Source organism: Acipenser ruthenus, chromosome 46, assembly GCF_902713425.1.
Source record: "Acipenser ruthenus chromosome 46, fAciRut3.2 maternal haplotype, whole genome shotgun sequence".
In the NCBI taxonomy this organism is placed as follows: Eukaryota; Metazoa; Chordata; class Actinopteri; order Acipenseriformes; family Acipenseridae; genus Acipenser; species Acipenser ruthenus.
The window spans coordinates 4,643,520-4,667,266 of record NC_081234.1 but is presented as its reverse complement, the minus strand read 5'-3'; the positions used below and the strand labels follow the sequence as shown (position 1 = coordinate 4,667,266).

Sequence of the window (23,747 nt, the reverse complement as noted above, 5' to 3'; positions counted from 1 at the left end):
CTATGGCAGCAAATCCCTAGCCGCAACAAGGTACTGAATCCCGGGTAAGGGGTGGGGAGAGCCCTATGTAATAGAGAGAAAAAGTGAACTAAAGCAACTTCTCTCTGTAGTTATGACAAAGTCAGAGCTCACTCCTTCCTCAGGTAAAGGCTGAAGGTGAAAATGATGCAGAGCCTTATGTGTCACTCATATTTATATCTTGGGGGCGGAGAAAACGTCCAACACAAAAGGGGCTCTTAAAAGAAGCAGCTTTGATAGAAGTGATCAGGTAATTCAGGCTATAAGAGAGGATATCCCCGTTAGGCCATTAGGTAATGGTTACATTTCATACTTGAAAGGGAATTAAAAGTAGACAGCAAAGAAAACTGAACTATAGATGCATCATAAATGTAGAAAGCAACAAAGTAATAACCTTGAAAAACTGGGAGGAGCCTACAGATTTAAATTTATGTTTTAATGTAATTTCACACTTCTACTTCAATGATATTACCATCTGTCCCCACCACTGTGGCTATGGTCCTAGTTGGCTTAATGGGATTCTAAAAGCAGTGATATGTAGCTCCCAAAGAAGCCCCACAGTAGCAGAAATAACTTGAAGAAAGCTTTAAAATTGGTAGTTTTAAAAATGATTTTTTTTATTGAATTACATTTTTTAAACCTCCATTCACACTGGAAGACTAAAACAGCACGTGTTGCATGTGTTTCCAACACTCCAGTCTCTACTCTTTGGTACCTATTTCACAAGGCATCCAAGCAACCACAAAAAAAAAAAAAAAAAAAAAAAAAAAAAAAGTATATAACACCACACACACCACCAGATGCAGGCTTATCTGAACAAAAACTTTTAGGAGAGGCGCAACATTACCAAAAGACACAAAGGCAGGTGGTTTCCACTTGGCCGATGGTAGAATTCTTTCACAATCCCAGACCTGTACCCCTACAATGTGCAAGACATGAATACTGCCTTTGAAAAGTCACTCCCTCTTGTTCAGTACGGTCAAGTTTTCAGGAATACAGTTTATACAGCATTAGAACCACAGTTCACTTTCTTTTTAAATCTATATAAAAACACAATTCTTAATACGTAAGTTAGAAGTTAAAGAACAACAGATTTTAAAACAGTTGTAGGCAAATATATATCTAAACGGAAGCAACTTAGTTAAAAACAGCTAAGAAATTCCAATACATTAAGAATGGCAAACTAAATTTGCAGTTCGATTCCTTATAGTGGGACTTGTGTGATTCAAAGCAGCAGATACACACAAAAAAAAGTATTCCTCAAATATTTCATTAGACAAAGGTTTTGCACACTGGACTGCAATTGGGTACCAGCCTTTCATTTTTTTTATTTTTTTTATAAAGAAACACGCATCTCTCCACAAAGTCAGTGTCATTTAAGGCATATACTGTTAGACCTGTCCCAATCCACTTCTGAAACTACTGTTTAACAGACTGGCACCTACACATACTGCCTACTCTATAGACATTAACATGTTAACTGCATTACCCGGAACACAATTCCAGCTCTAAAAAAACAGAAAAAAACCCAACATGATCATAGTTTGTACTCTGATGTTTAAAACGCAAGTGTAAAAAAAAATAAAAATAAAAAATATGTACATAATTACAGAATGCCAAGGAACTTTTTTTTGGGAGGGGTTGGAAATTTACTGGCAATTATGTACAGCATACATATGTTTATGGTAGTCTTAATACACCAAGGAGTTAAAGCACAGTAATATAGCAAGAATACAGAGCTGAAGCAGAAATCATCTTCCATGAAAGACAGCAGTCCCTCCTCTGTCCACCCCAGCTGCTCTGCTGTCAGACTGAAGGTCTCCCTTTTCTAAGGTGAACTTTGCATGAACCCCCCTGGTAGCACACTCAGGGATCCAGGATGACATATTTGAAGAGGGCCATGATGGCTGCACTGATGAGCCCCGAGATTGGCACAGTGACAAACCAGGCCAGGAAGATGTTACGGAACAGGCGCCAATCGACAGCCTTCTTGGAGCGCAGCCAACCAATGGACACAACCGAGCCAACCTGCGAACGAGGGGAGGCCATTAGAAGAGCATTTCCCATATTGACTGCTTCTACTGGTAATTGTAAACAGTGTGCAGAGCAAGGACTTCTGTGCAAAGCTTCCAGAAGACGTAGAGGAACTGGGATGAAACTCACATTAGTACTACATTTGGGAGGGGCGTGTTCCCAGTGTGAATAAACACCCAGTAAAAAAGGACTGATTATACAATGTGGTTTTATAGGGCAACCACATACTCAAGTACCCCCAAATGGTTCTCTTTTCTTTATGTATATTGCCTAGTAATGAATCTCAACTCTAGAGCAGTGTTGCGCAAAGTTTTTAAATGGCACCCCCCTTTTTTAGCATACATTTTGTCGTGCCCCCCCATATTAAAACATTAGACCACAACTTTATATTTTAACAGTTTTTTTTCCCGATTCCGCGTAAATTGCATATTTTTTCCTTAACCTTCCTTAAGTCCAGATTTAGCTAAACACACACGCATCAAATTCAACATTTAAAAATCAGTCTTAATCCCCCCCCCCGCCCCCCCACTTCGAGTGAACATTTTGACATGTTAAACCTGGGTTTCTAACAAATAAATCGGTGAATTTATATATTTTGTTTACACTTGGCAAGTCAACATTTAGCTAACATTTCTAACAAATAAATCTGTGAAAAAATACATGTAACTTAACTTTGTTTGTTTTGTTTAAACTTGGCGATTCAACAGTTACCTGACAGATACATCTGAAACATTATCGTTCAGCAATTAAATCTTAGGTTTTCACAAAATACAGTATGCACATAGGGAGAGAAGCGCGAACGACACGAATACAGCACGAGTTCAAAAAAATGTAGCTAGTCAAAGAAAAGACTGTCTCCTTTTGTGGAGATGAAATAAAAAATAAAACAGAAGAGCATGGGAACACCACACACTAAAAAAGGGAAAGTTTGTAAGCTTGTAAAATAGCTAATGTGATTATTATTATTGGTCAACATTATTTAAACAAAGAAGCATCATTTTACAGAAATAAGAAACCAGTGTGTGGCGCTCCCCATCACGGACTAAAATTAAGGTGAAATAAAGAGAGAGACATACCATCAATTTCCAATTGTTCTGCTATTTCTTGACATGTGCGTCCTTTTTATTGTCTTTATAACCACAGACACCGGCATCAAAGAACATTATATTTTTTCACTTTAATAATTAAATTACCATTTTTATATTTCTGTGGTAATCTCTGCGTGAGACACTGACAGTCTGACAGCCGCTACCTTTGACCTTATTTCTGATTGGTCCATTGTGACGCGAACAATGCATAGCAAAATACAAATAAAACAAATGTATTTCTATATTTGCTTGCTTCATTCACGCCACTTGCTTCGCTTGTGTTGTGCATTACTCCATTTAAATCAATAGTTAATTATTTTTGATTCACAAGCTCGCGTCCAGTGTGCATAGCTCTTAACATGCAAGCCCATTGATGTGTTTGATTTGGCAGTGCATGTTGCAGAACTGCGCTTACACTCCGACTTAAGAATGTTTGTTAATATTTATGTATTTAGATAAATCTGGACTTTGTTGTTAAACCTCGGAAAAAATACGTGATTTACATTAATACAGGACTTTTTTTTTTTTTTTTTTTTTTTTACACTTATCAGCACTGTTCACTGCAGTTTCACTGACGCACTCGCCAGTTCAAACATAATTTCTCCAGTTCTACAAGTCCTACCTAGAGTAATCGTCAACGGCTCATTTGAAAGGTAAGAGCTTGGCCTAATTAGTCATTTATGCATTTATTAAATGTTCTATCTTTTTAAAAAACAGAACTGCCTCTTTAGTCTCGCGCCCCCCTTAATGACACTCGACGCCCCCCCAGTTGATATTCATTACACAGTTTAAAGCCCCACAGCTTGTTAGTGCCATCTCATATGCATGCTAAACAAAATTGATCCAGATTGAAACATAAACCTGGCCTGTTGGGGTACTTGAGGATTAGTTTTGAACTCATGGGGATACTTGCACCGGTCACAAAGGCTACGTATTTTGTCAAACCCTCCATTACACAAACCTTGCAGTGCGTTGTGCTGATGGGAAGTCCGATGTTTGAAGCAAGCACCACAGTCAAAGCAGATGCCAACTCAATACTGAAGCCACTGTGCAACAAAAAAAGAAATGGCATCACTTCTGATCTACAGATAATTACATTGTTTACATTATAAACTACATCAAACTCACTTTGCTTAAAAAGGCGACAGTTGAAATGTACAGATTTCGCTACTTTCTGCAAACATAGAGATCACCATTATTGCATCAGTTGACCTATTTGCATGAAGTAGTGGACTATATTTAGCCTTCCTACCTGGAAGGAGTGATGGGGGTGAGGTCCTTTCCCATGGTCTGGATCACTCTCCTTCCCCAGACCCAGAGACCAGCACAGATGCCCACTCCTCCATACAGGAGCAGCCAGATAGGGGTGGGAGTATTTGAGGCAACTTGACCAGATTGATAAATTAAGTAGAGAGCAACCAGAGGTCCAATTGCATTGCTGGAAAGAAAAAACAAAAGCCATTCAGTATTCATACATGTTCCACCTTTTAACAAGAGCAGGAAAGCTGGACAATCTTAAGCACCTCATTTCATGTCACTCAAATAATATTTAATACAGTACCACGTAGGCGGTGGATATGTGAAGATGTCGAATTTTCGAACATCTGTAGCATTTACAAATCCATAAGTAGGTTAGCGAACAAAAACAAACACGCAAACTGCTTTAAACATGGAGACATATTTTGCTTTAAAAAGTAAGCAAACCGAGATTAAATTAGGCTACAATACACAGTGTTGCTATGCGGTTTGCTATAAGCCATCTCCATGCAAAGCTGCTTAAAAAAAAAAAATACAAAAACAGTAAAACGTACAGTAATCGGCAGTAATTCTGCTTTAATATCTGTGTCACGGTACTTTGCGCTCTTTTTAGATATTGCCAACAGCCGATAAGCAGTTCGTTTTGAATATTGCTTCAGCTATTATATTTGTTTTTGGTAAAAGTCAAATTCCATGTCATAGGCTCTATAAACAAACGGCCGGTAAGCACTGCATTTATGAAGCTTGCTTTGTTTAATTCAAATGCATTTAAAAGCTACAACACGCTGTCAATATCTGCAAGCGTGCGCTCCATCATAAACACATTGCACACAGTGTACTGAAACATCACTGCTACATGCAGCTGACTGACACACACAGCCCACCTCTCTTAAAGGGGAACGCACCAAAAGGCTGATTGCTAGAATGCTTTCTTTCTAGAATGTTTTCATCACGGAAGCTGCATTTGCTGCCAATGCCATTACTCTCGTAGCCTACTTTTAATATTTATTTTATTTATTTATTTATTTATTTATTTATTTAGCGAGGCTGTTAATTGATCAGGGCGGTTATGTGACGGTCAGATATGCGATGTTCCACAGTACTTAAAGTACTCCACAGTCTCGCATTGTACCTGTACTGTGCCTGGCTAAAGTGCTTAACCCTTTGCGGTCCATTGTCGGACTGGGTCCGACATTGCAATTATTCCTCTCAGGTCCTTTGTCGGACTGGGTCCGACATCATTATAGCAACGCAAAAAACGGGTTTCTAGTCGTTTTTTCTCCGGAAAAAGCCGAGAAAACCATTCAATTGCCGAGTGGTAGCGACAGGAGCCGAGACAAGTCGGGGGGGGGGGGGGAAAGCGTATCTCATGAATAGTCATACATATGGCCCTGGTATCAGATAACGGGGCAGTCATAGTAAACAAGCTGGCTGAGTGCGTCAGCGCACAGAGACTATCATGGACATTTGCAGAGCTTTTTTCAGATGTTATAGTAATAAAATAATGACTTTGATCGCAATATTGAGGAGTTTGGTGATAAAACGAGTGATCCGGAGATGATTGATCGGTATGTACGACTATTATTTTTATTATTATTTATTTCTTACATAGATGAAAGCGATAGCGAACGAAAGGGTGTGGCGGGGCTGGAGATGCCTAGTGAGTGCTTTGTTGATATGCAGGGCCATTTAAACCCGTTTGACTGTGGAAAAAAATACATTTTAAACAGCGCGTCTAAAATTAACTGCGCATGTGAAAATAAATTAGACCTGGCGCGCCTGACGCGCACTTAATAAATGGACTGCAAAGGGTTAATCCTCCATGGCTCACATGGCAAATGCACTGTAGCATATTGAAATAATGATTACATTTAACTACGTGTTCTACACGAATAAAAACTACCAACCTGACATCATTCCCGCCATGAGCAAAGGATCCAAAGCAAGCAGTCAAGATCTGCAGGAACCGAAAGAGCTGGGAGACCTCTGGCTTGTCCTTCTCGCAGCAGTCCTCCAGGGATCCATCGCTGCTCTTCCGCTCACCCATCCCTATCTCCACCGCCACCTGGCTCTCCTCCAGCGCTTCCGCCAGGGTTGACTCCGCCACAGCGTTGCAGTAGCTGGTGTAGCTGTCCATGCGCACCCTCTTCTTCCCATGGTCAGCCCCCATGTTGTCCTTCTCCGTGTCATCAACAGCCGCCCCACTTTTCCAGTCGTTCTCACGGGGCTTAAAGTGGTCCAGAGGCATGCCGCAGATGGCCATGGTGTAGGAAGTGTAACTGTTGTTGCGCCTCATGGGCTTGTCCCCGGACTCCCCCATGCAGTCGCCCATCTTGGCCAGATGCAGTTTGTGAAGCAGGTCCTTGTAGAGCCCAGAGTCCTTGTGCACAGTGTGGTACTGGCTATAGCCATTGCTGGGGAGATGGCTGCTCACCACATTCCTGAATTGTACGTGTCCTGCATTCTCTGTTGCTTTAAACAAGGAGACAAAAAGGTAAAACACTTTGAACGCAAGACCAACACCAATAACCTGAAAGCAGCAATCCTACTCACAATTCCAGCCTCTTCAAAATAGTAACAAAAACAGATGTTTAAGAAATGGAGCAATAGAAAAGTTAAATCTAAAATTAAGAAATCTTTAGTCAACAAAATTTACTATCTCTTTTGTTTAAAGAATAACCGTGTCTTTTCATAAGCACCAAAATCATGGTTTATCAAATGCATTCAGAAACCAGACTAGCTACAGCTACTGTCAACCTGTGTTAACCCTTTGCGGTCGTATGTCAGACCAAGTCCGACATTACAATTTTCCCTTTCCGGTCCGACATCAAAAAAGATGTAAAGCACAGGCGTCTAGTTTTTTTTTTCTCCGGAAAAACAGAGTAAATCATTCAATGGCTGAGTGAGACCGATAGGAGTCAACAAAAAAAAAAAAAAATGATCTTAGCAATACACAGCCCCGGCACCACAGAGATAACACGGCCATAAACAAACAAGATAGCTGCTTCCGCATCCAACGCTCAAAAAAAAAAAAATCAGACATTTGCAGAGCTTTTTGAGATGTTATAGTAATAAAATAATGACTTGGATCGCATTATTGAGGAGTTTGGTGATAAAACCAGTGATCAGGAGATGATCTATCAGTATGCACGACTATGAAGAGGTATGTGAAAAATACAACGAACAAGGGGTGTGGCGGGGCTGGAGATGCAGTACCGAGTGTCCTGTTGATATGCAGTGCCTTTTAAACCTGTTTACTGTGAAAAAATAATACTTTTAAAACAGCGCGTGTAAAATAAACAGCGCGTGTGAAAATAAATTGGACCGGACACGCGCTGAATAAATGGATCACTAAGGGTTAACACTCCATCCTGAAATGGAAGACTCTACGCTACATCCATCAAATAATGACCAGATAGCATAGCGATGGAATGTTTACCATTATTGCAGGTGACGTCGTCGCTGGTATCCTTCTCGTCTCCCGACTGCAGCTTGTCCATCTCGTCACCATCATCCGAATCCCCAATGTTGAACGCGACTGCCCGCTCCCCAGACACTGGCTTGGAAGGCAGGAGAGGGCAGACGCTCTCCATCACAGGGCTCTTGGTTTCAACAGAAATCCCATTTGAAGGTGGATCTTTAGTCTCAGGGTCAGATTTCAGCATTGGGCAGTGCAGGTCGCTATTCTTCTTCTCCATCAAAGGGCTTTCAGAAGGACTTGACTTAATCTCTCCTGTTGGCGAGGGAGAAAGATTGGGTTAGATACGATACCCTGTGGCGGCTAACAAAATTAAGCATTTTATTGCAGTTACTAAATCTTAGTTAAATTGTGTTTATTTCACACTGTTCAACCTCCTTCACAAATAAAGTACAATACACTAGATCAACCTGTTCCCAAACAAACAAAAACAGAAGTTCCAAAACCTCATGTTTATTGTACTGTGTCAACTAGAATCTGACACACAGCCAGTGAGCTGCAGTGTCCCACACATGTTCAGGTTTTACATAAATATAATCCACCGCTAGCAAAAACTGACTGATCTAAATGTTTTACCAGTCACAACACAAAATGTCATTGTCATTCGTGCAACACCTGTCCATTCTTTAAGCGATACACACACGTATTCTATGGAGAATAAATAAGCATATGCGAAAGTTAAACTAACAAAAAAAAAAAAACTTTACCTTAAGTTTTTTTTAAAATTAAAAGCAGAATAGTTTTTGGGGTGGAAAACGCTTGTTATTGTATATACACCAAACACTGTACTGTACCTCTGGTCAGAGATAGGATTTGAAAATGCAACGCATTTCTTGCAATTTGTAGTTGCCAAAATCTAACCTCTTGTACCAATTAGTCATAGAAGAATGCAATCCATTTGCCAGTTATAGGGATGTGCTTTTGGTACATTTTTATGAACATTTAAATGCTATGCAGGTGTCAGTGTTTAAACCATATCTACATACACACACTATTACATTCTGATGTAGAACAGCCCTGGTTAGTATTAGTAAAAGAATCCCTAAATGAGCAAATAAAGTTAACATTGTAGAGACTTCCTTACCTACAAAAGTTAAAAAAAAAAAAAACACACCAAAGTATACACTAAAATTAGGGCTGTCACTCGATTCAAATTTTTTGATTGGTTAATGTATGGGCATTAGTTGATTAACTGGTAGATTCATCCGTGTACATTTCTAAAACATGCATTTGGGCTATTCCATTAAAATAGTATTCATTCCACCGATAAGGAATCAATATCCCAACACACACACAATGACCAATTTCTAGTTCTGATCTCTGCTTTACAGAGTAAGGCAAACATTAAAATATATGAACACATGGTATCAGGGATAACAAGCTAGCACACAAACCTCCAGCCAAGCTTTTAAGTTCAAGCTGCCGACCTGCATAGTTCATTAAACAAAACCCTATAAAATGTTTGCTCTGGGTTCTGAATTAAAGTAATCTTGTCTTTTATTAACTGAAGTTCAAAACAGCAGGCAAAAGTTACATTTCCAGTTAAATGGGGGGGGGGGGGGGGGGTGGGCTTAGCCTTGTGCTTTTGTCAACCCACAAGTCCAATATTAATATCTGGGGAGAAAAAAACAAAACTTCCATTTCCAATTGACATTGCACAGTTCTGCAGCGTACTGGTAACTGACATGCATCAATGGGAGACGCAGTGAAGGCGATGTCCCCTCACTGGGACACTGACAGACACTTAATGATTTCAACAGTTTAGCAAGTGCATTTTTAATTCTTACATCGATAAAGTGGTCTGTGGCACAAGCAACTAAGCATAGCAACTGCTGAATATCAGTTCTGGGTTGCAATGCACTTCCTCAGCTTCAAGGGCAAGCGACAAGTCAGTCATGTGGATTTTAATTTCCCTTTTTGTCTCAATAAGGTTGAGCCATTCATCGTCCTCAATTATGAGAGGAGTTCTGAAAGTCAGGATTCGATTAGCCGCTAACCTCAGGAGGAAATACATTCAAGGCTTGACAGACGCCACATCATGTCACTAGACATTTTAAAATCCATGCCAACCAAAGCATCATTTTTTTTTTAAACTAGAATTTAAGTGAAACATTGTACAGTGTTACTGCAGCACATTTCTATTTATTTATTTTTTCTCCCACGAACACTTGGTTTCTGCATCAAATTGTATCTCACACATTTATAGAAAGGTTTAATGAAACAGCTCCTAAGTCAAGTAACAGTTTGATAAAACCACCACCATTCCCCTTACCCACAACTATGGGACAGCACAAGTGTAAACCAAAAGGAGGCAGATACTCACGTTCAATTTTTCTTTTCAATCTGGGACAGACGATAAACCAGACAATGAGGGCCGTGATCACTGCACAACCCAGAGTTATCAGGATCATACCCCACACAGGGAATTCGAACCCCAGCACTAGGAGAGAAAAGAAGAGTCGTGAGACTTCAGGGGACAAACCCCTCCTTACACAGCACCCACACTGTTCTCCAGTGCTGGATGAGCCAGGATCCCGCTGCTGCAGACTTCTTCCCTTCAGAGTATGCAAACATTAATGCACGGGGGGGGGGGGGGGGAGCTCAATATGGACACAACCACATGGGAGCTTATACACTTGGGCTGACAACTGCTGTATTTAACATCACATCGTGATTTAATTGAAGCTTTTTCCTCCACTGTTAATATAAAAAGGTTTTAATGAACAGGTATATTGTACAGCCACCAGGAACAGTTGACATCTACAGATACGCTGTGAACCTCACAAATAATCAATATTACAAGTTGGCGGATTGTAGTTTACTCAGCTGGATATAGTACCCTATCCAGTACCCTTGGATTGATTGAGACAACATTTCACCCCCCCCCAACCCAACTCATATGCGTTAAAGTAGCGCTGGAGCAAAGCATAGGCCTCAATTAATTGTGCCCACATTGTTAAGCAATTACATAAAACAAAAGACTGGGACTACATTTGTTTCTTCTTACATTCAGTAATAAAATTTACTGATCGAATGACTCAGAATCCACCCCTCCCCAGTCTAGACAGTAGTAGTATTATTGTACAATTATGCAAGACTAGGCAATGGAATACTGGGTTATTTTTAGCTATTCAAGGAGACACTTGGTTAGACCATTTTGCATAATGGCCAGGGCTTTGTACATAAAGTAATACTTCTCCTAAATATACAGCAAACACACAGTTTAACAGTGAATTTTAGTTTTAAAAGATTCAGGAGGCGTGTCAACTCTAAAGTTGCAAGGTCATATAACCGGTATTGAGAAATCACCTTATTTCTCAAAGTTCATACATTTGACAGAGTTCCTTCCAGTTTTTTTTTTTTGTTGTTGTTTTTTTTAAAACTTTGTGACATCCCAATATTACACAATCTAACCAAGGACAGAGTTGCTGAAAACATTCTGTACCGAACATGAAAAAAACAAAGTGGTTGTGAGCAGGACAACATTCACATATGCTCAAATGTTGAAGCTGACACCCTGGGATCCTTCAAGAAGCTGCTTGATGAGATTCTGGGATCAATAAGCTACTAACAACCAAACGAGCAAGATGGGCTGAATGGCCTCCTCTCGTTTGTAAACTTTATGTTCTTAAATGCTGATAGAATACTACTGGTATCTAATTAGACCTGCTGCAATGCTATACCCTTACCATGCCTGACAGGTGCAGATTAGCAGGTGGACCTTCAGCTGCAGAACAGATTATGGAATTTGAAACTAGCTAGCAAGTTGTTTGCATAATCAAATTCAAGCATATCCCAGCTAGTACGGCTTAAGGGTTTTGAAAAAATAAAAACAAAAAAAAAACACCATGTACTGAAACAATAAACCCCTCTTCATATAAGAAAGACATAAAAAGAGAATGATTATTTAAAACTACATCAAGATCCTTAAAAAGCAAGTCCTCAAATGTTTTAAATCTTTATAGAAATTGTTTGTATCTTCAGCTTGGACCAATTATATACAGATACATGCACATTTACATTTTACTAAGGAAGTGTTTCTGAAGCTTAAAACAATTTAAATGTGTTGCAAGCTTTGAGAAAGAATGCCATTTTTACACAGGGGCAATTACAGAAATAAGCAGCTATTCTAACACGCTTAAGGGCGAAATCCTGCTTTTCAAATTTCCCAAAACGCTTTCTGCCTGATGCTATCTAGTAACAGAAAGCTGCTCATGGTACAGTAGAGAAAAGGACCATTGAAGGTTTGTTTATAAAATGCTGCATTGTGGTCAACATCCAATATCAAGTAGGTAAACCGATTATTTCTAGTCACGGAGAGAAAAAAGTTTCCATACCATCCATGTAGCTCAAGTTAGATAAGCTAGCAAGTCAAGCTCTGGAGCGAGTGCCAACCCGTTTATGGAGGAATTAAAACAAAGAAAAGAAAATGAAATTGAGAAATAAAAGTTGTTGACATGAAGCTGCTTTCTTCTTGGGAGTCTTCAGCTCTTAAGAGATCGATGGTGCAGAATTCTAACCAGCTGTATGAAAAGGCTTGTGTTTCAGAATGTTTGTTGTGTCCTATTTGGTAAAGCAAGTAGTATACTAATCTTTTTTTCAGTTCTTGTGGTTTATTTAATAGTGTAAAGTGTTTTGCAAAATGACTGAAATGTTTTCTTTTGTATATGCTTCACATACAGTACATGTATATGTGTGTAGTACACTGTTATATATACACACACACACAGACATTATGAGTGCCTATTGTACAAATACTGGCCACCAGTTTCAGATTTATATATATATATTGGTGACCAACCTGTTAATGTAAGAGTAAGGTAGAAGAGGGGACTGGAGCCGTGTTGCAAGTCTGAATAAAACCCTGACTATAGGCAGAAATGCCAAAATAGCTACAGTAAGTGTGTGCATATCTCAGGGTACACCGGCCTGCAGCCTTCTGTATAATCGGCCCAGGCCAGTTGACTTCTTTATTCATCCCTGTAAAGTAAAAAGGAGTAAAATTATGCGTTTAATGAGGTCTCCCAGTCTGAAAACGAACAATTATTAAAACAGAAACATTTCACAAAATATACAGCAGTTTGTTTTTTGGACAGTAATAATATGAACAGTAGTCCCTTTAGGAAATTACTATTGTACAGCATTAAAGTTACTGCGTCCACAATAAAGCATTTTTACAGTTAGGTATGTTTCAGATTTCCTGTACTTACAAGGTGCTCCAGTAAACATGATGGAGAAGAGGTTTATTCCAATAGTGCAGGCATAGAAGACAGGTAGGGCACGCAACCCATTGGGTACTGGGTCCTTCTATAAAAACAAAGAGTCTTCAGTTAGAGAACAGCAAAAAAGAGGACTCAAGGGGCACGTAATTTAAAAAACAAAATATTTCAAATATGGCATACTTTAGCATTTGATGCAAGTCTTAATCTCAAAAAGGTTGTGAAATGTTTGTTTTTTTTGTCAAACATTCCAAAATATAAAGAATACAGCTGTGTACCAAATGTATCTTGAATCACAAGGCCACAACGAAATGGCATATGGAAAACCAAGTGGCAGTTAAACAGTTATGATCCGAGAGACACAAAATCTACTTTTACTTGAAAGGTCCTATGTGGTCTTGAAAGCTTGTACAGTCCAATAAAACGTTAAATTCAACATTGTTCTTTTTGATCTCTGGACCAATAGGGCAAAAATAACAATTGAAAATGTAGATTTAAAAAACTTGGAGATGTTTCTAAGCTTAAATTAAGTAACAAGCAGGGTTCTCCCCAGGCCTTTTCAGCTGGGCGGGCTGCCCGGCAAAGTAGCCGTCGCCGCTCGGCTGAAAAAACCCGATCCGCCCGTCTTGCAGATGCTACTGTGCCTTTAACAGTAAGGCTTGATTGTGCTTCTAGCAGACTAGATCAGTTGCGTGTTGCTGGGTGAAAAAAAAAAAAAATCTTTGAACCACATAACAGCTGTGTTACGTCTTGACACAACATTTAACCAATCAGAGAGTTGAAGGGGTGGGTTTTCTGTGTTAAGCACTTCGAGAGGCTAAAACGTTAAATGACTGCTAAAAAAAAAAATAACCAATTATTTTCAAAGCAAAAATAGTGACAATGAATGCAGGGGGTCAAAATAAGCTGACGATCTGCGCAATCCACCGCCTAATACTATATTTGCACCGGCTACTTTATTAAAAAAATATTACGATTATTTTCGGGTTTTATCCCTTTGTCGTATTATTGTACCGTACGGGGATATATAGTACATAATAGCTATACATATGCACCAAAAAAAATAAATAAAAAAAAAAAGAGAAAAAAGAGCGTATTCCTTTTGTTGTGATATCGTAATATGTACCCAGGTGCTTGCGAGAGATATTGGGGGTTCATAAGAAGAAAGGTGTGATGCGATATCAGCTGAACACTTGTCAGCTGACATACAAATGCTTAAGTGCAGAGGTGCTGGATTATTACATTCCGGTTTTATGCAACAGTTTTGATGGCGATGAAACTTGTGCGAGTACTGTTGTATTAAAATTAACCTTTTTAACACAACAGTACAATAACTATGCTATCTTTCCCCAATCAAATCGTAGAGTGCCTAAATAAGCACGGTAATTTACCATAATAAAAAACAGTAATGAAAAAGAATGTAGAACATAAAGCGCAACCAGATAGTCAATGAAAGACACCACATTATTCAAATTCTTTGTCGCATTATAGGATTTAAGGTAAGGCAAGTTTATTTTTCCATTAAAAGTGCTCCCGGCTATAATGTTCTGCCGCCCGGCTGTACAGAATTCCTGGGGAGAACCCTGAACAAGGATTAGAAACCAACCGCTCGCCCCAGGCGAATTAAAATTGACGAGGACTAGTCGATGCCTGTGTCAATAGTCCTGTGGACGAGTGCTTAAAAAAATAATAATAAAAAAAAATGCAGGAAAAGTCAATTTTCTAATGGGGTGTAGCAGTGGTGAACAAACATTCATAATTCTTACAAAACAGTCACTCAGAACTGAAACCTTCCTTCCTTCATCTCATTGTATTTTGCATTGCGAGATATGCAAATGCGTCAGCGTTTCACTTAAAATTGTGTCGGTGTGATTACTTACGCTATTAATTTATTCATCGCCATGGTTTAATTGAACTTGATAAACAAAACGTTTAAGACAACAGCATAAAAATGGCCATTTCCTCACATTACATTTCCTTATTCAATTCTGTATTTATTTTTGGAAAAAGTCCAATTGCTTGAACACAACAACTTATTTGGTAGGTCAATCTTTAATCTGTAAAATAAAGTATTTAACTATACAGATTCAAGGGATGATTGCTTAATTGCTTGTCTTATTACCAATATATTCGTATTACAAGATTTAGTGTAAAATACTAGAACAATTTCATATGGTCCATTTCAAAGAAACGTTGTGAGGAAATGGCTATTCACTAGAGCTATTTTGTGTTTTGAAGTTTGTCTAAATTAAATTTAGACAAAAAGTTTACATTTAAACCATGGCGATGAATAAATTAATAGCGTATTGCATCTTTGAAGTAAGTGTAAAGTAAAAGCAACAAATGTGGAGATTTATACCGGGTTGCAATCCCCCACCACACAAAAAAATAAAAGTAAAAAAGGATGATTCGCAAACACAAGAAATTTCATAGAAAAGAGGCAGTGCACTTTAAGCAACCTGGCTTTCACAATTTGATTGGCTGCAGTAAATCTACGCCTTCAGAAGATGTACTGCAAGGTTTGTGTCTAGTATGACAAGAGCCAGAGTAGCACATTTGTGACAGGGTCGTCTACCTTTAAGACAGTCGATTTTAAAGCGCATGAAAATAATCATTAGAACTGTGTGAAACTGATGAAGGCAAAGACCGCCAAAACAAGGCACATCAAATGCGTAACAATTACTACACCCCATAGACACCTCTGATTTTAAAGCAAAATCTAAAAAAGTGCTTTTTAGAACAGCTCACGCCCTTGCAAAGCATGCCCGACCATATTCTGATTTTGAATGGATGTGTGACCTGGATGAGGCAAAAGGATTCAAATGTAGGGAAAACCTATAGAAATTCTAAACAGGAACAGGAGTGTATACACGCTATCGCGAGGACCCAGCATCCAACCCAGTTAACCTACGTGCTACTGGAAGTATGCTGTCAATGGTGTTGTCCACACAGACTTTGTGGGGTTAGAATATGGAGAAGGCAGGTGCAGAAACCCAATCAATGTATCTGGTGACTGAGCATTAATGCTCATTGTATTTTTTTAATTTTATTTTCTTTTAAATAGGCCTACAATAAATAAAAAACATTTATAAGTTAATTTTTTAGGAAAATAAAATTTAAGCCCAATATTTTAGGGACCCCAACAGCTGTTAATTCTGACTCAGAAACGTCACACAAGGACAAGTAAGTTTACATAAAGACTGGCAAGTTTCAAAAGGTACTAGTCCTTAGGTCTAGTACCACAATTGTGTTAGTTTCTAACCCCAAGTAACCTACCTCCCCTGTAAACTCATGCTGCGATCTAGGCCTTACCTTGCGTAGAATGAATTTGCGGACAAAGTAAAACAGAACAGCAGACATGATGCCAGATAGAAGAGGGGAGATGAACCAGGAACCCACTTAAAAAAAAAAGAAAAAGAAAAAAAATCACCATTAGTCACTGTACTATTGCTGGAGTCTGAATGACCTTTGGCCATCAAGTAACTAAAACATCTTTTCACATCTTTTAGACATGGTGCAATTTATAAGGCTTAGGCATCCTGGTGGGGATAAAAAGCAAACAATGCAAGGTGTGTTTTTTTTTTTTTTTTTTTAAACATATTTAAAATTAATATTTTGTATTCAAGAAACAGATACATATTAGCCAACTTCACCATGCATACAGTATTTCAATATTGTACATTTACTACCAATTTCAATTTTTAAAATCAAAGAATTACTCATCTTTGTACGACAGTACAGCAAACAACAAATTTCACATTCAGAAAGATATCCAATTCTGATGCTTACCGATTTTGAGGAGTTCCAACCACTTAACCCCTTGCTGCCCCTTAGCCACCAGGGAGAAGCCGATCGTCGCACCCACAATGCAGTGAGTTCCAGAAATGGGTAGCTTCAAAAACGAAGCAAATAGCTGCCATACAGCAGAACCTGTAATCAAAGAACTTTCCGTTATACACAACAGCAAGAGTATGACTAACCAAATAGTCCATATAGCACAGCTGTCGTTTGGTTAGCCTAAGAGCTTTTAACCAATTTTTCAGGAAGGTCAAAATTCATAGGGAATGTCCATACATTCATATATGCCTGTTTTCTGGGTGCATTCCACAATACGCACTTAACATTGGGGTTAATAACTGATGTATTAGGAGTTCCTATATAGTGAATAGATTGCTCATTTTGCTTTGCTTATTCAAAATCATTTCGCCATTTTGTTTGTGCATGTCATTTTGTAACAATGAGGTGCACTTGTGGAAATCAAAACACAAAACATAAAATAATATGACGCCGGTTCTGGAAAGATTTAATAAACCAAATCGGTGTGCCTCAAGACACTCTCGCGATGACAAGTCGCTTTTGAAAAGACTGAATCACTTTAATTTCAGTTTGATGATAATGAGTTATTAGGCTACAAAACAGTACTGCATCCACAGTCAAGAAGATGTTCTTTTAAGCGAAGTTCCTTTTCCTTTAACTGGAGCATTTACAATGGGAAAAATCTGTTCCACCCAAAGTGTGTTTCCTTAGGCAAAGTGTTCTCTTAGGAGGTGTTCTGCGGAGATGACTGCACTTGTAGTCTGAAGATGCTGACTGCTTAGCAAAAAAACTTCAGACTGACAACTGCTTCGCCATATCGTCACAGACACGGGTCTGGAGCCAGAAACGTCTAAAATATCTCTCTTTATATTGCTGTGTAAGCCAAATATGATGTTTATTACTGCCACCTACAGGACTGGAGTGTACCTTAAAGCTGTTCTATTCCAGAAAAGTTTTGTGTTTTTTTTGTTTTTTTTTTAAAGCAAGTAAGTATTATGGTCATTTTGCTGCAGTGTTCATAAAACAGTAACAGGACACAAAAACTGGACATTTTTCACAGTCAGTGCAACAAGCTACAATGTAGCTTGCAATGTTGTTGAAGCTGACACCCTGGGATCCTTCGAGAAGCTGCTTGAGATTCTGGGATCAGTGCTCCTGTTTTTGGTCAATGCAAACACTTAATGAAAAACCAAACATGCTCATTAGTAGTAATACTCTTATGGAGGAATAAGACAACTCACCGAACATGGCACTGACAGATCCAGCCATTAATACATGTTGGGACGTGTTGTACATCTGGACATCGATGATTCCGTTGCGGATTGTCTCACTCACTTTCGCTCCCAGCAACACTGAGCCAACCGTTTCAAACACCGTAGCCAGGATGCAGGCCTGTCGCAGGGTCACCACACCTGAGCCCACAGCCGTGCCAAAGGAGTTTGCAACATCGTTGGCACCAACAGAAAACGCCAGGACAAATGCAATGATGAAGCCGACTATCAACAACCAGAGATAATCCTCCAGAGGCTTCTGAGTCAGAGATGCCAGAGTAGTGGACACAAAACTTGCTATAGCTGTCGATTCCATTTTCACAATCTTAGTGGGTTTAATTTAACTTGTACAAATAAATATATTTATAAATTGAGATTTTTTTTTTTACAAAATAAGAGGTATGAATGCTTTGATTTTCAATAAATATTTTTTCTATAAAAAATTAAATATGTAAACTTTAAGGATATGTATTTATTTTGAATAGCAATGTAATATTATATGGGTGTTGGGTGGGGTGGGGAGTTATTGCTATCCTCTGCGTATACTAGTCTTTTCGAGAAAGTTTCTTTGGCTCTGGGCAGTTAGAAAGATTGAACAAACATCCATTTTGCAGAAAACGCTGGAGATGAAAGATTCTTCATCCTGAAAAAAAAAAAATTCCTTTAAACTTCCACCTGACAATACTTAAATAATGGTCTTAAATGCATTACAATAAAACAGCAACAGAGAGCAACCGTTAAGCAGCAACTATAGGATAGGGATGGGAATTTTAAACGTATAAACTCTAAAGTGGTAAAACGTTTAATAATATGCTAGACATATAACCGGTCACGTGACAAATGTCAAACGCATATTTTTTTATGAATTAATTTTAGTAATTTATCATCAGTAGCGTATGAGACTGCTGTAGTGCCACAGTAAGGGAGGATATTATAAAAAGTGAAGGAGTTTGGTAAGTGCCTCCAAGTAGCTTTTCTAATTGGTGCAACAGGTAGATTGACACTGGGGCAGGTTTTATTCTCAGTCAGTCTAGCGCTTCATTGGTGCACTGTGTGTGTTTGTGCCTTATAAAAAAAAAAAGGTTCCTGTTTTGCTGTTAAATGAACCTTTAAACACACTATTCTAAAAACTATACTATCTGAAAATGTATATTAGTTATATCTTCACTAGCAACTTTAATTACAACCATAAATATAAACATTGCAATATACTTTGTAGATGTTTTATTTATTTATTTATTTTTGTAGTTAATTCTTTGCAATGTTAAAATGTTGTTTGCTTATTTAGGGTTTATATGCTTAGAAAATACTAACCAGGGCTGTCAGTATCAGAATGTAATATAAAGTGTGTGTGTGTATGTAGATATGGTTTAAGCGCAGACATTGCAAAGAGTTTAAAACGTTCATAAATTTACCAAAAGCACATCCCTACTATAGGACAGACTGAGCACAAGATAAGGGGATACAATCAGTGACAGAACTGACTGTTTCAAGGTCCTGGGTTTTATGCAAGAAGTCATTTATGTGGTGATTCCGCTACTCTGACTACAGTCTTTCTGTGGGCGCCTGTGTTGTGATTGGGAGCCTTTGTGACTGTTATAGCAGGAATGCCAATGAATGGCAGAACGATTCTACCTGTCAATTCCTGATGATTGTTATCCACCACACAAGGATATTACTTTGGGTTTTAACCCCAGAGAACTTAATCGCAAATTAAAAACTGGAACGCCTATTCAGCATCCCCATTAGGCTTGAAAACACATGCTCTGTATGCAATTAATGAAACTGAACAGCTCTGAATTACAGTCCCACACATCCAAGTATAAAAGCATTCATTAAGCAGCTGGCAAGAAATGAAAACTTTATTCAAAGACAGGAAAGTGTTCATTGGTATTTGCTGCAGCAGAGTCGCCTGTTTTGACCACTACCAAGCGCTACATGATGTGCCCAAGTTAAATATGCATGGTCAATCACGGTAGAGCTCAGTATTCTTCCTATTAAGACAAAGAAAATCCCCGTCCTGATAAGCAAAGCAAGAGTACCATACACTGCTCTGAACTGACAAACGGCGCTGTTCCGCTTTAATGATATGCAGTGGCACAGTGAGAGATGGCAATAAAGCTGAAAAAAACAGAACTGCACTTCAAGGAAGCCGCGGGGGTGAATACATTATTAATCCCATTGTCTTTTAAAAACATTGGTAAATACATTTAAAAATCTTCCCGCCTGTTGTAACGTCCTCTTATTCTAATTTTTTGAGATTCACTTAAAGACTGTTACCTGAGCGCTCATTCAGGAAATACAGTAATACCGTTAACGCCACCCCTTGTCCTAAAGTGAGGCATCATTGCGAACATCTCTGCATTGATGTTTAGAAATGTTCTGGAAGCTTGGCAGCGCTAGAACACTAAGTTACTGCACCAAAAACGAGACTTGTTTTCCAGTAGTTAGAAAAACTATTTATCCTAGTGGTCAACCAAATCCTTTTCCACCCCCTCTAGGCGTATTTTGAGACAGTAATTTTATACCGCAACGACCTTAGCCGTAGGTTAGACACATTTTCCTTTCCAAAAACACTGTATAATTGTCCAGACTGAATATTTAAACCGACCCTGCGGCCAAGCTAATAAACACAAACATTCACAGAGGAAATAAAGCATTGCACAATGCCTGTAAGCTATGGTTTATTTATTTTGTATAAAGCTTTGAAGGTTTGGCCAGCGTAACAGAAACATGTGCGAATGTCTAGCGAGAGAAACCAGTTAGCTCCGGTTTCGAGCTGTCAAACGTTATTAAAAATTACACTAAACGGAAACAGCTTCCGTTTCCAAACGATTGCAACTACACTTCTCCAATTTAACGGTATCCAGTTGCATCTGCTTGTGCTACTTTGGGTGGGATCGGGGCAGTACAATCATTTTATAAAGTCAGAGCGGCTAGGAGAGCTAGCAGAAAATCTACGATCCTCTTTAAACGCATTTTAAACACAGTATATAAGGCCTAACAGAGTAAATGTCAAATATCTTAAAAGGGCATATTTGTAGTCGGTGCCAATTTTAATTTTCAGCTAGACCTCTCTGAACTGTCCTGGTTTTCGAATGAATGCACGGTTACCGTCACACCGCTTCTGCCCCTCCCCCTCTCAACCTAAATAGACACCAGTTCCCAAATTATGTGGCCTCAATTGTGAGCTAAATCTAAAAGCGTTATGTCTGCCACAGTAACCCCATGAGGTTTAGCCAGTAGCAGACCTGGATGATTTAAAGAGACAAGAACACCTTCATAGGAATCCGTACGGTTAGCCTCTCCTTACCCCTAAACTACGTAGTGGTGCGTAGTTGTAACGAACAGGATGAACACAGTACATTTCAGGTCGAGCCCGAGCTTATTATTTAACGCATACAGAATGTTGCACGCTAATTTACAACGTGACATGCTGCTAGCTACCACTGAATGCGTTTCCTCCCAATGTGTGCGAGTTCTAGTTTTATTTAAGCGGTTGTGTTTATCCAGTGCAACTGCAGAGTTAGCGAAACCCAGCTTTATGAAGACTATTACTGAATTGTATATCCAAAGCGAGGCTCCTGTTGGAATGGCTGGCAGGGACTGAATGGGAGCTCTGATATGACAGGAAATGGAGCCATTTTATTCCAAAATACAGTACTACGATGTGGTCTGGTGAAAGGCTCCATTTTCCTTCCCATACAGAATTAAAATACATAAAACGTGTACAATTAAAGAAACAAACACGTTGCCTACCGTATGTATTACTATAAAATATACAGCTTGCCGACCAAATATGACCAATACTGTATAATGTAGCATCCATGCTAATTCCCCCCTCCCATCCCAAGCAAGGACACTTATAATTGAAAGTATATTAAGAAACAGCAATGAAAAGGTAGAAGACACCAGCAGACGTTGATAAACTGTTAATAGCTATATATCTGTGTGTGACAATCAAATCCAACACGTGTATTGCTGTTCATCACCAGGCCGGAAAACAAGTGTCTTTGTGTATGTACTTAAACCACTCATGTTAATTGAAAAAAAATATAAAAAATAAATAAAATAAATAAATAAATAAATAAATAAAAACACCACACACACACCACAATAACAACTCGTCAGTCAAAATAATTACAGCAACATTTAATTACGACTCCCTCCCTAAAATGCTTTTGGTACTAAAGTGATAGTAACAATAAAACACACCTATTTGAAAGATAACAAAAAACAGCACATTTAATAAAATAAAATAAAAATAAATAAATAAACAAACAAACACTCACCAAGTCAGTGAGAAATGGCAAATACAGAAGTCTGATCTCTTCAGAAACAGCTCCGTAGTCTCGAGCCCGCTTCAGCACTAAGGCGCGCGCGGGATGTCGTTTCTTTAATTTAATTGAAAAACCTTTCCAAAGAAAATGTAGTACCTCGCCGAAAAAAATATTTTATATTTTAAAATTAACTATAATATATCCACCGCAAAATTATCCATATCCGATAGGCACTAAAAGTAATAATTGTACAACCCGTACTAAACCCAATCAGATATTGATCTCTCTCTGCCTGTAGGACGCAGCCGGCTCGAGGGTTTATAGCAGGGTAAGAGGGCGGGGAAAGAGGAACCGGCTCGATAGCGTCACCGGTCACGAGACCCGGCTCCTCCTACCTAATTCTTAGTAATAGTAATCAAGCTGCGTAGCTTGAAATCAGAATATAAATGAAAGTCAGTCAATGTGCTTATCAGTAAATAAAACAACAAGTATATAGATGCAGCCATGAACAACCGTATAAAGAAAATAATGCGGTGTTCGGCCAGCAGGATCCTTCAAGAAGCTGCTTGATGAGATTCTGGGATCAAAAAGCTACTAACAACCAAACGAGCAAGATGGGCTGAATGGCCTCCTCTCGTTTGTAAATTTTCTTATGTTCTTGTGTTCTTGTGTGGAGTGACACGGAGAATCCCTGGAACTTTCCAGAATTCTGTTTGTCGTAGGCAAATAAAAAGGAAGCGTTTTTAAGCCTGGACTTCACCGTGGTTGTTTTTATCAGGGGATAAGACTGCAGATATATAATCAGAAATGTATAAAATGATTTGTTTTGTTTTTACAATACAATTGGATCACTTCGTCGATAGCATCGACAAAGCATCGGGTATGGAGAACACGTTCTCAGTGAAACAAACCAGTTTGATAGGTTTGATGCCACACCAGTACGTTAGCAGTAGACTCCCACAATAGCTTGTGCTACTTCACTTTTACGTGGTTACCCGTCATGTGGCATTTACATTAGACCAATGTAAGCCTAGCGTTTATTAATGTACATCTCGCTATTGAATCTGTAAATGTGTGCGTACTGAAACGACTGCTACTTAAGCATACAACACGTGGAGTATATCTGGTGAATTCATTGTTTATGTTGTTCATATATGACTAGCAGTGGTCATGTTTAATTGTTATGTCTGTAAAGTAAAAAGCATATATATGTCTATCGTAAATTCACATAAAAAGACTGTTCTTGTCTCCACGCATACTGCGCGTGAACAGCGTGTGGCAAGTGC

General features: G+C 38.8%; 1 protein-coding gene across 1 annotated transcript; it reads right to left on the bottom strand.

Moving 5' to 3' along the window:
* Positions 1 to 610: 610 nt before the first annotated feature.
* On the bottom strand, positions 611 to 22,780 carry LOC117966117 (sodium-dependent phosphate transporter 1-A-like). The gene is made up of 11 exons (XM_059013526.1): positions 22,474 to 22,780; positions 18,152 to 18,824; positions 16,884 to 17,024; positions 16,407 to 16,492; positions 13,086 to 13,182; positions 10,199 to 10,315; positions 7,837 to 8,130; positions 6,305 to 6,869; positions 4,393 to 4,578; positions 4,102 to 4,186; positions 611 to 2,046 (listed from the first exon to the last, which is right to left on the bottom strand). The coding sequence occupies exons 2-11, from the start codon at positions 18,495 to 18,497 to the stop codon at positions 1,885 to 1,887; spliced, it is 2,079 nt and encodes a 692-aa protein (XP_058869509.1). The 5' UTR covers positions 18,498 to 18,824; positions 22,474 to 22,780; the 3' UTR covers positions 611 to 1,884.
* Between the last annotated feature and the right edge of the window lie 967 nt (positions 22,781 to 23,747).

Excerpts from the sequence above, each read along its gene's own strand:
- LOC117966117 (XM_059013526.1), bottom strand. The coding sequence starts at position 18,497 with ATGGAATCGACAGCTATAGCAAGTTTTGTGTCCACTACTCTGGCATCT. Across the intron at positions 17,025-18,151 it reads ATCTGTCAGTGCCATGTTCG|GTTCTGCTGTATGGCAGCTA; the intron begins GTGAGTTGTCTT and ends CTTTGATTACAG. Across the intron at positions 13,183-16,406 it reads GCAAATTCATTCTACGCAAG|AAGGACCCAGTACCCAATGG; the intron begins GTAAGGCCTAGA and ends TTGTTTTTATAG.